The 12,325-nt window shown below is 46.0% G+C and overlaps 1 protein-coding gene across 8 annotated transcripts in view; it reads right to left on the bottom strand.

Moving 5' to 3' along the window:
• The window catches only part of FHOD3 (formin homology 2 domain containing 3), a 438,646-nt gene that overhangs the window by 381,082 nt on the left and 45,239 nt on the right, over positions 1 to 12,325 (bottom strand). For all 8 annotated transcript variants that reach the window (XM_037033114.1, XM_037033132.1, XM_037033123.1 and 5 more), the window contains exon 2: positions 3,022 to 3,128. In XM_037033114.1, the coding sequence (XP_036889009.1) occupies positions 3,022 to 3,128 (107 nt within the window). The remainder of the gene's footprint in view (positions 1 to 3,021; positions 3,129 to 12,325) is intronic.

Genomic DNA, 12,325 nt, shown 5'->3' with positions numbered 1-12,325 from the left:
CTACCCAACCGCGTTGGGGCTGCCTTTCCCTGTTGGCAGTTGCCCACATTGTCAGCCCCGCCTTCTCGCCATCATTCACTTCCTCAGCATCGCATGCTGCTGTGGGACAGAAACCTGGACAAGGACCATGGGCCCAGGGCCAGGTGATGGTGATTCGGAAGGGAACAGAGCAAGAAATTAAGCCTAGGACCTCCTCCGGTGACCTTGCAGCAGGGCCCCTGGCTCTTCAGAAACAGCAGGAAAGAAACTCCCAGCACCTGGACGCTGGTGAGGATGGTGTGCGCTGTAGTGTCGGGGCCAGAAGACGACAGAAACCCGTCTGCCCTGCAGCCAACCTGCAGTATGGCAGGGGCCTGTTTCCCCGGCAGGCAGTGTTGTAGCCTGGGACTGAAGATGTCCCTGCATGAACCAACCTTGTGTCACCAAAGGTTCAAATGTACATCCTGAGTAGACCTAAAGGGCCTTTGCCCAGGTGTTCCTGGGGTGGCGGAGGAGCACACACATCCCTGGGAGATACTGTTCCAGACCACGGCAACACAGCGAGTCTCGCAATGAAGCAAGTCTCACAACAAAGTGAGTTGCGATCTTTTTCTGGGGGAGGGCCTTGCCTTCAATTTGTAAAAAAGGCAACATCCGTGAGGCACAATAAAGTGAAGCACAGTAAAGCAAGGTATGCCTGTACGGACCCGGGAACTGGTCACTCCTACGTTCAGACTTGGCTCCACCATTCACTGGCTCTGCAGACCTATCTGTGTAGCTTAACTTCTTACCCTCAGTTGTTTCCAATGAAAAATGGCGACAGTGAAATCCAGCTATAGGACTGTTAAAAGCATAAGCTATTAAACAAACATACCTTCAATAAGGTGCCTAGCATAGTGGTTGGCATGGCAGATGCCCCATAAAAGTAATTTTCTTCATGGCTCTTAATTCTTTATATTGTTGCCTACATTAACACTTGTTTTTTCTAAGCTGCTATCTCGAAACCATTCAACTTTTGATATGGGAGAAAAAGTCAAACAGGACATGGTCTTCAAGCATAACACCACTAGAGACATTTTTCAGGTTGGCAATGATTTACTCGTAACTCTCCTGGATCGATGAGCCATAAAGTCATTCAATTAGACAGTCGTCCAGCCATACATATGGCATCTTATGTATCAGGATAGCATGTCAGATGCTTGGCGAAAACTGTAGTGATAGAATTTCCTTGAATCTATTGGTCTAGTAATAGTTATTTTGGAAATGATGATGAGCAGAATCCAATGGAACTTAATAATGACACCCTCACATGTGCACAGCCGATGACAGCGTCCAGGTCTTTCGCCTGCACTGTTGGTGTGGTCCGTGGAACAACTCAGGACACAGGAAGGACATCCCCACAGAGCCCTCCTGGGTCCTACCAAGCACCTGGTTTTCTTGGAGCTCAAGGTCATGACATTCAGAGATCCATTCTGGAGTCTTCTCATTTACCTGGCCACCAACATTCATTAAGTGCCCATAAGGTTCTGAGAAAAAGCTAGGCACTGGATATTCAGACAGGTCTAGTTCTGACCTAGTGGAGTTTTAGCAGCAGAAAAAACTGATAATTAAGGGAAAATGGACCATAAATTGTGATGGGTGATAAAGCAAGGGGAATCAGGAATTTATCAGTACACAGTGGAGTCAGGTAGGAAACTAACACTAACAAGGGTCCCCTACTTTTTTTTAGCCATCCATGAAAAAATCAGTCTCCTCAGGTAATATTCATCTGATTATAATACACTTTTAACTCAAGCAAGGTAATGTCCAGACCACTCTGGGAGAGGTCCCTGACCACCAGATTGAGATAGCTGAGCATTATTTGGAAAGCAACCAGGAGCCCCTGAAGCTTTCTAAGGAGGAGGGTGATAAAATCAGAGATACACTTGGCTCTAGACAGATGAGGGATGGAGAGGGAGGCAGGGGGCCTCATAAATAAATATAGGAATGGCTGGTTGTATGAGCATATTCCTACAGAGATTTTACTTTCTCTACATGTCTTTGATTTTGTATGTGTATTACTTTATTCAGACTCAGCAATCAGAAGCATTAAGCAATTCTAAATGCAGGGTAAAAGTGACTTGACACTAATTAACATAATTAATCATTGCTTCCAAGTGCAATGAATTCAAAAGATGATATAGTATAAAATGATCTACTAAGACATCTGCCAAGAAAACTAAATATTCAGTAACCTACCATTAAAAAGAACGTTTGGGGCCCTAGCTGGTGTAGCTCAGTGGATTGAGCGCGGGCCTGCGAACCACAATCGTGGTTTGATTCCCAGTCAGGGCACATGCCTGGGTTGCAGGCCAGTTCCCGGCACGGGACACACGATACATTGTGTGTCCTCAGCAGAGGCAACCATACATTGATATTTCTCTCCCTCTCTCCTTCCCTTCCCCTCTAAAGATAAATAAATAAAATATTAAAAAAATAAAAATAAAAATAAAATAAAAAAAAAGATAAATAAAATCTTTAAAAATTTTTTTAAATATAATTTTAAAAAAACAACGTTTGAAACAGTTGTCAATCCACTAAAATCTTAATAATATTAATTTAATTATATTTGGCTTTTATCAAAAAGGAAACAGGATATAAATACCACAGGCTGGATTAAACTACACCAGAAATGTTCTGACCCCCAAGGAGCCCCCAAGGTCGAGAAGAACGACCCAAGGACACAGTGTCAGGTGGGCACTAAACTCATCAGGGGGATAACCTCAGGAGTTCTGTCGATGTCTAACCACTGTGCTGCACCCTGAAACTACTGTGATATTGAATGTTGACTGTAATTGAATTTTTTAAAACAATAGTTACTCAAAATGCAAAAGGGTCTGCAGTGCCTACAGGGGTCACTGGCATCTCCCTGGTTTTTTGTGTGACTACGAGTGAAGAGAAGGCCAAAGGTATGGTGGTTTCCCCGAAACATTTTCAGGCCTCCATGTGCCCCCATCTCTCGGAAGGTCAGGACAGGTCGGCAGTGACGATTGCGGCTCTTACCCAGCGTCATCCTGGAAGCCTTCCAGCTCATCCCGCTGCTCCGCCAGGGTGGCCTCCAGGTCCAGGTAGGCGCCGTTGTGGGACAGCTGCAGTGTGCAGTCATCGAGCTGCGGGAGAGAGAGCCTGTTAAGCCAGCCTGCTCCAGGGTGGGGACTCTGTGTAGAGAAACCACTTCGTGTTGCCCTCATGGGGTTTTTCAAATCAAGCATTACTCGGAAATTCAGCTCCTAATCGGAAGAGGTAGTGGGCTGGTGTAAATAGACTGGGAGCAGACTGCTTACGACTGGACAGATGGGACAACAATATGGGAGGGGCACTGACAGAGCCCAGAGATGCAGATGGGGGAGGGGGAGAGGAGGAGCCCCTCGGGCACCAGGGCCACTTTCCACTCCGAGGGGCCCCAGAGAATCTATGCATCTGGGGAGCGGAAACCAAAATCACAATGCTGACGTGAACATGGATTACGAGTCACAGAGTTTACAAGGCAAATTTGGTGGGGAAAACGCAATTTCCTTTGATTCAGTGAGAAGCCTACTTACGCAAATTCTTTCCGACTTGACACATTCCAATTAATAGTTGCTCAATAAACATTTTTACAGTTCAACTGAAAGAAACATTTTTCATTTGGATGACAACATATTCAAATCACAACATACCACAGAGGACATGCAGTCTCTTTTGTTACCAGTCTCAGTTTTTAAAAATGTATTTAACAAATACTTATTCATTATGTTCCATGTAAGCATTTTGCATATGTTACTTCATTTGGTCCTTACATGAACATTAGTAAGTTCCATTGTTATCCCCACTGTACAGGTGAAAAAACTGAGGCACAGAGAGAGACTAAGTTATTTGCCTAATGTCCCATCTGATAAATGATGGAGCTGGGATTTGAATACCAGCAGTTTGACTCACGATCCTGCTCACCACTAAGCTCTGATCCTCTCTGTGGCCTGAGACCTACAAAGGACTTAACAATATCAACCTTGCAGCATGCAGCTTATGGCATCTGAGTCTGCTGGTGTAGCCAAGGTGACGCCATGTGCATGCCAACCCCCTTCCCTTTCTTTGCTGGACACACAGACCTCATATCCCAGCTGTATAACTGGGCTTTGATGATGTAACTGAGTACAGCCAATGGAGCATGAGCGAAAGCAAACAAGGCCCCCAACAGGCCTGACTGATAACACCCCTGTACAACCTTCCGCTTCTCTTCTCTTGCCTGAGGCAGATACAGAGGAGCCATCGAGGACTCCAAATTCTAGAAACCACCAGAGCCCTGGATGGAGGAGCTTGGGTTCCCAAATCACCACATGGAGCGGAGCCGTCGCTACCCACGCTGCACTGGGCAGTGATGAGAGCAAGACACAGGCCTTCACAGCAGCCAGTCGGTAGTTACAATGGCACCGAATGACATTTAGAATGAACAACACACATAAAAATGAAGGAACATAACTTTACCAAAGATTAAAATTGACATGGTGAGGAAATCCAACTGTATCATTTCACGCTTGATTTCTTGGGCTATAGGGTGGCTCGTACTCACCTACTTGCTGAGTTAAGTTTCGTGTTTCAAAATGACAGGAAACTGGGGCCACCGTTGAGCAAATACGTGGCTCCTTTAAAACATCTAAATGGACACTTGATATCACTTTCGAAGTGAGATTTCAGACAAGGAATTAGTCTCTTCTGATAAAAAAAAAGTTTTACTTATTCAACTCAGCAAGAGAACTGGAGACTGTTATCTTCTCTAGAATCAGCATTTATGAGAGGCTGCTGATTCTTATCTTGTAAAATCAACTGTATTGAAATAGAACTTCATTAAATTGCATAGATTTTAAGGATACGGTTTGATGAGATTTTTTTTCAATTAGAGACCTCGCAGGTCTGTGTTTCTGGTTATCCTCAGCAGAATGAAAGGAATTTGTTCTCTATTATTTGTAAGAAATGCCTAGTTAAATTGTTTGAAGGGGTTAATCCTGTTTGATTCACTTGTTTCATTTCTCTAATAACAAACGGTTCCTCTAAGGGCGTGCTGCTGAAGTTCAGCATTCTTGACTGGCACTTGCAGATGGATCATCTGATCTGAGACAACTGTACTTGAACAATAAAAAAAATAAATAAAATTTAAATTTAAAAAAGCATTTAAACCCAGGAGTCAAATAGACCAAATTCATGGTACTATAGCGTCAGAGGTGCACCCATGGCTTAGGAAACACTCAGGTGCTGCCTCTCCCAGCCTGCGGAGCCAGCAGATGGGAATGATCTCCTTCAGAAGGCGTCCCCTGAGCCAAGGTCCCCTGGGGACCAAAATCAGACTTTATCATTTCTAGGTGGAAAATTCCATTAGAAACTGGACCTGTTAACATGTACACTGGACCACATGTAGAGCTGGACTCACTGCAGCTTGTTCCAGCTTTTAACTCCTCCAGGTGTTGCTAACTAATAAAAGCTCACTTGGCCTGTTCTGTGAATAGCGTCAGCACATTTGCTTATTTTTAAACCCACATATAGTCAACAGCCTGGAAGATGGGGATAATGTGAACACTTCAAGCCATAACAGTTTCTTGGGCTTCAGCCCCTAGAAACAGGTGAGCCTGGGGAAAGAAGCTCTTGGGTAGATAGTTTCTGCTTCTCCTTGAGGGTGTCGGAGTCATTATGAGGTGGTGGCCCACACTGGGCCTGATGAGAGAACCTGATGAGAGAGGACACACAGTTCTGGTGTAAGGAGGGGCAAAACGTACACGTGCCTGTGTGTAGTATGATTATCATACAGATATAAAAAATGTCAGTCAAAGGTAATAAAACAATTAGAAAGTGCCATGTTTGCAGTTCCTATTATCTTTATTTTTTGGTTGTTTTCATTAAAGTATTGCACACATACAATGCTATATTCATTTCAGCTGTACAACATAGTGATTCCACATTAATATACCACAGGATGTGATCACCACAATAAGTCTAGTTAAACCATGTCACTGTGCAAAGTTATTAAAATATTACTGACTATATTCCCTGAGCTGTATATCACGCCCCAGTGACTCGGTTACTTTATAACTGGAAGTTTGTACCTTATTATATTTGTTTTAATATCACTTATTAATTGCACATTTATGTCATTAAGTTTTTAATAATGGATATGTTGAGCAACTGGCTCACAAAGTCCCCAAGAATATCCATCAGCCTTCTGAAGCCCCCAGGCCTAGAGTGGAGATTATAGGGAGTGGATGCAAGGCCAAAAGACCCTGCCCTGGGCTTCCAGCCCTCACCACCCCACCCAGCCCTAGGCTGCTCTTGGTCGGGGTGGAAGCAGGGATTCCAAGTGGCCAGCAGATTCAGCCCTTATTGGCAACTGTGGCTATTTTGCACATCCTCTCCACACTACACCTTCTGACTTTATTCCCAGCAGCCCAAGGTGAATATCTGGTTTTCCTCAGCTCTCACCCTGGCCCACCAAGTGTCTGTCTGAACCTGATCCCAGCCAGCCCTGAACCACAACAGGAAGCCCTGCCCCTCCCCAGCCTTCTGACAGCAGAATCCCAAATGCTTAGCAGAACTGCCTGTTCCCATCATTCCCCTCCTCTCGTTCGGGGCATCATGAACTATCGCGTTTTCCATGGTTTGATTTGAACAAAATTATATGTCAGGCACGGGCTATGCACCAAGCAACACATAAACACTTCCTTCCCTCAAAAATCATTTTATTGAGTAAGTATGACATACAAATAGAACACAGAAGAGAATAAAAAGCCATTTAAGCCAACTGTCAAATGTGTGGAAGTTCACCCTCAGTTGTATTCCTTCTCTGTCATTAGCAGCCACAGCCTCGGAGACCCAGGCTTCCTCCATAAAACTGGCCCAGTCCCTCTTCCCAGAGAAAGGCTGCCATTACGTTCTAAGCCAGTGACGCTGCTCCCCCTGCTTAATAGTTTAGCCATTTGTGCTGTCAAGTCCTTCAAATAAAACAGAAACGATGAATATGTGCCTTTTAATCCCTTAAACAGTGTGCGTGGAGTCCTCACAGTAGGGCTGCAGCAAGGGGGCAAGGTCAGACACCACCGCCCATAGTAAGCCAGGACACTCGGGCATAAAAGCGGTCCCAACAGCACAGGCTGCCTGTGAAAATACCCAACAAATCAGCACACACTGCCCACCCCGTCCCCCAACACAAACCCCACCCCATCACCACCCCTGAGATGCACGAGATTAATATTTAAACCATCTCATGAGCCAAGGAGGAAGAATACAGGGCTTCTCTGCTGGGCTGGCACCTTGAAACAACATGTCAATATTTAGGTATCCTTTTCACAAACCAGCTGACAAGTACACTAAATGAATTCTTCGGTTTTTTCAGGGATACCTAAGTAACAGCTATGAAAGAACACAACAGTGTGACGAGGCAGGGAGTGGAGGCTCATTCCAATCTGGTTATTATAAAGATTCAGACGGAAATATCCGGACTTCGCCTACAGAGCGAAGGACTCAGACACCTCCTTGCCAGACCAGCTCCTGACGGGAACCTCAGTTCCTACTGATGCGGAGGCAACATGATCCCTTCCCTTGGCCTCTCATGTCAACTGTCTTCCCGAATGACTTAAGGGCCCTGGAATTTCCTGACTCCGACAGTTTTCATGTCAACCCTTATCCCCTGGCAGCATGTCCCCTGTACTCCTTTCTTGGCTCCAGGCTCAGTGGCCAGGACACTGCCGGGCACTTCAGGACATAAGACAAAGCCGGGGGGAGCCATGTGGGAAGATAACGTTTCAGGGCTATTATACAAGTGCGGGCGTTGGGAAGTTCAGGGGCAGGGACCACAGCGGAGCAGCAAGAAGTCCGATCGGGTTGCAGGCTGGAAACCAGTGGCCGGGGATTCTGCTGGGGGTGGGGTGCTCGGGAGGGAATCGGTCACAGACCTGCAAGGAGGAACCCCTGCAAATATTCTGGAATTTTGCGCCATTCCTCCCAGGTCAAAGCAAAGCAAGCAAATGGGCCCTCAATCTCCGAGGACGTGGAAAGAGCCCCCCACTCCTTACAGACAGGCTGTACAAGTCGCTCTGGGGTTCTTTAGACCATTCCTGCAGAGAAGACACTGCATTCAAAAAGAAAGGGCAGACTCACCACCCTGGGGGAAAAAAAACATCTAAAACAAGGCTGATGTCACGTCTAGATTTATATTCTTTTCTTTCCTTCATCCAGTGAAGCGGCGTGTTACTAGGGCGGTTTAATGATTACCTTGGTTTGGCAGCAGGTCTACAGTGAGCCTTAGTCTAAGCAATAAAATGTATTGTAACCCCAAAATAGGTTTACACGGGACCATTCTACAAACACATGAGGACCATCCTTTAAGCTAATTTTGCTAATAGTTCGGAAGTGGCAAAAGATGTACTGATCGTTAAAAAGAAAAGCTAAAAGAAATGTCCTTTGCCTGTGTCATTTCATCGTCATTTCCTCCTGTCTGTCCCTGAACGTACATCCTTTGCGATGTGATTTTGTAGCTCCTTCCATTGAGAGTGGATCTTTCTCTAGCCCTGGAATCCAGGCTGGCCTGTGTCTTGCTTTGGCCAACAAGGTAGCAAATGTGACAGAGCGGAGACTTGAAAGACGCTTGCTCACTGAGGTGGGCTGTCCTTTCTCGCTGTTCTTGGACCTCAGCCACCCCGTGAAGAAGCCGGGTTAAGCGGCCTCCAGGAAGCCTGACTGCGCCTACTACCCACTCTGATGGCCGGCCAACTGCCATCTACTGAGTGAGCCAGGCTGGTCAGCAAGCCTCCCGGTGACCCTTTAGCTGACAAGAGACACAGGACAGAGCCCAGCAGAGATCGGTCCCACTGGCCCCAACCAGAAGAACTTCCCAGCAGACCACAGACTTGGTAAGAAACGTTTTATGCTTGTCGCTTTACGTCCACTTTCTCTTCTCACGAGCAAAGACGCGCAGCAAACAGGCAGCCAGCAGGGGTTACAATTTCACACTCGAAGTGCTTGTGCCTGGATCAGAAGTGGGTGAGAGGCTCGCCCCTCCAAGGTGCCCTCTGAGTGTGCCATGACACTGCCAGCTCAAGGCAGGACACCTTGCCCAGCCCTCAGATGCCACAGAGCATACACGCCTGGCACCGCCTCTGCTCCTCCCAGAGCCCAAGCTCATCTGCAGACAACATACAGTTGTCTGCTCATCTGCAGACAACTGCTGCTCAGTTGCTGGGTGGGAAGGCCCGGAACACACAGGAGTAGGGAAGCAGTCAGCTGAGAACCTCTCCAGGGGAGGGCAGGAAGGGTGAGTCGCGGCTCCACACCCCCAGAGCACATTTCATCCTCTCCTTGTACCTCACTTACACGTGCACATCCGAAGTAAAAGTAGGAAGACTTTCAAGATACACCCACGAAGCCGGCCCTGCTCCTAGCTGAGAAGTGAAGTGTTGCTGTGGCCTCGTCTCGCTCCAGGGCCAGGTTTCCTGTGAGCCCTCTGAGCACCCAACTTTGGGCTCATCCCAGCTCTAGGAGCTGGGCAAAGGCAGTCAGCATGGGTCCGTCCATCAGTTGTAAGAGAACTACACCCATTTTCCCCACAGACATTGCTGCCATTGCTGGGCAGCCATGAAGCCTGTGCCTCCCTCAACTTTCTGGTTCCTTCTAAAGGCAGCAGAGATAAGAAACTGGACTTCAACGACCAGCAAAAGAATTTAGGAAAGAGAGCTTTCCAACAAGCAGAGTCCCACTGCCCCTTTGATTCTAGGTGATACCTGCATGAGACCCTGGCTCGGACATTTGAGCTTCTGTGGGCTATGGCTCCCGGGCCCATAACGGCCACCTCGGAGGGACAAGGTGGAGGGCACACGCGCACAGCTGCCCTCTGCCACTCCCTAAGACAGGCAGTGGGGACATGGTGTTTGTTCATTTCATCACCCTTCAATCTAGACATGCACTTTAGGTTTATTCCTTCTTGCGCACAACACATTTCACAATAGAAAAGGATTCCTTTATACAAAGAGGTCATTTTCCATACACAAAAAATACACATAACACTCGGACAGTTTTCTTAAGAAAAGAGCAAATGAACCTATTTCACATGCTATCAGAAGAAAATAGGTCCTGCTGGCTAATCCCAGCAAATCACATTCACAGTTTGAAATCCCTAAGGGCCCATTTGGCATAGCACATACTTCACAGGTACTTGCGGAAATGCTCTAGGGTGAAGTATGAGGATATTTTGGAAGATTCAGCATACATGGATGATGAAACAATATGAATGTATTTACCCTAAAAGTGGTGGAATTTTAGTTCCTCAGAAACCTGTAATAAGTTATGTTACTGGTGGCTACCCACCCCAGGGGGAGAAGCAATGCCCTGAAATTGATCTAGGCAGTTTCCAAATCAAGCCCCAAATTTCTATGTGAGTCAACAAAATTGCCCAGCTCACCAACCAAAGGCAAGGGTCTCTGCCAAGTTCTGCAAGACAGACAGAGGCCAGATTTCTCCCATTAAAAGCTTAAGCTGAGGGGGTGTGATAATCTGGTAAATATTTGAATTCTTTTAAAAGACCTTCCTATCATAGAATAAATAACCAGCATGCATTAAACTTCTCTGTTGAAAAAGGCTGGACTATATTTACTCATCTTTACAGGTACTTTTTTCCATTTTGTTTCACTTCAGTCAAGATGAAAAATAATGTCATCACTAAGATTCAGGATTCTTATTGATCCTTTATCATTCATTCACTCACTCACTCAAATTACTAACTCTTTCTCATGCTCCTTCTCTGGTCCAGGCACTATGCCATGTCCCAGGGACCCGGCCAGGGGTATGATAGGCCGGGTCCCAGGGCACTCAGGGCTGTGGATGGAACAGACCACCAATGGCCAGTGGGAGATCAGGAAAATGAGGAGGACAATGAACCAGTTACCTCTCTTGTTTCTGTCCCTGTTTTCATTGGTGGAGAAGCGTAGGGCAGGGGGAACTGAAGTATGATAGGTGCAAAGGCCCAGAGGAAGGCTGAGGGCTCCAGAGTGGGAACCTTACGGCCCCAGTAGATTTTAGACTTGATTCTAGGGCAAGAAGAAGCGGTGAAATGGTTGCACACAGGTGCATGCAGGACCGGCTTTGCAAGGTGGGGAAGGAAGCAGTAGGCAAGTCAAGAAACCACTGCTGGAATTGGGAGGGATTTCAAGGTGGCTGGGACGATCATGGAAGCAATGGAAACAAAGAGAGGAGAAGAGAGAGCAGTGATACAGCGAGGAAGAAAGGAAAAGTCAGAGCAACCTGGTGATCGATCGAAGTGGAGGTATCCAACAGAGAGAGGCAAAATCTTGGGTTTCTTGCCTAAGCAAATTAATAAATAGTGGCACCTCCCACAAACATGGGAAACGTTGGACAAAAAGCTACTGGGGGCAGAAAGATAGGGTAAAATTGGAGTGTTTGGTTCTTACATGTTTATGTCTAAAGCAAGTGGAGACATTGAGTAGAAAAGTTGGTTTTCAGGATTGGCATGAATAAAAATATACAGTTGAAATCCTACTCTGTGCTCTGAGATGCCTAAAGATAACAGCAAACATTTTGGGTCTTGAAGATCTGCAGGGGTGTCCCCTTTTTCATTCCTGATATTGGTGATCGGTGCCCCCCCCATTTTTTTCTCTGACTGTTTAGGATCAGCTCTTTATTCATTTACTAGTCTTTTGAAAGCACCAACTTTTTAAAAGATTTTAGCCCTGGCTGGTGTAGCTCAGTGGATTGAGCACAGGCCTGTGGAGTAAAGGGTGACCAGTTTGATTCCCAGTCAGGGCACATGCCTGGGTTGCAGACCAGGTCCCTAGTAGGGGACACATGAGAGGCAACCACACATTGATGTTTCTCTCCCACTCTTTCTCCTTCCCTTCCCCTCTCTCTAAAAATAAATGAGTAAAATATTTAAAAAAGAAGTGGTGAAAGTAAACAAAATTTTAGAAAAACATTTTACTTATTTATTTTTAGAGAGAAGGGAAGGGAAGGACAAAGAAAGGAGAGAAATATCAGTTTGAGAGAAACTGATTGGTTGCACCCCAACCAGGGACCAAGCCCACCACCCGGGTATGTGCCCTGGCCTGGAATTAAACTGGCCATCCCTTGCATTGCAGGACAACACCCAACCAACGGAGCCACACCAGTCAGGACTGAAAGAACCAACATTTGATTACACTGGTTTTCCATTAAGTTTGTTTTCTATCTCATTAATTTTTTTACCATTATTATGTCCTTCCTTCTACATTCTTTGGGTTTAATATGCTGGTATTTTTCTAATGTCTAAAATCTCATAATTTTCCATTTTTCATCTTTT

This window comes from Sturnira hondurensis, unplaced genomic scaffold, assembly GCF_014824575.4.
Source record: "Sturnira hondurensis isolate 20B ecotype Veracruz unplaced genomic scaffold, ASM1482457v3 Scaffold0001872, whole genome shotgun sequence".
Taxonomy (NCBI): Eukaryota; Metazoa; Chordata; class Mammalia; order Chiroptera; family Phyllostomidae; genus Sturnira; species Sturnira hondurensis.
Note: the sequence above shows the minus strand (reverse complement) of the source record. Positions and strands in the feature narration are given on the sequence as shown.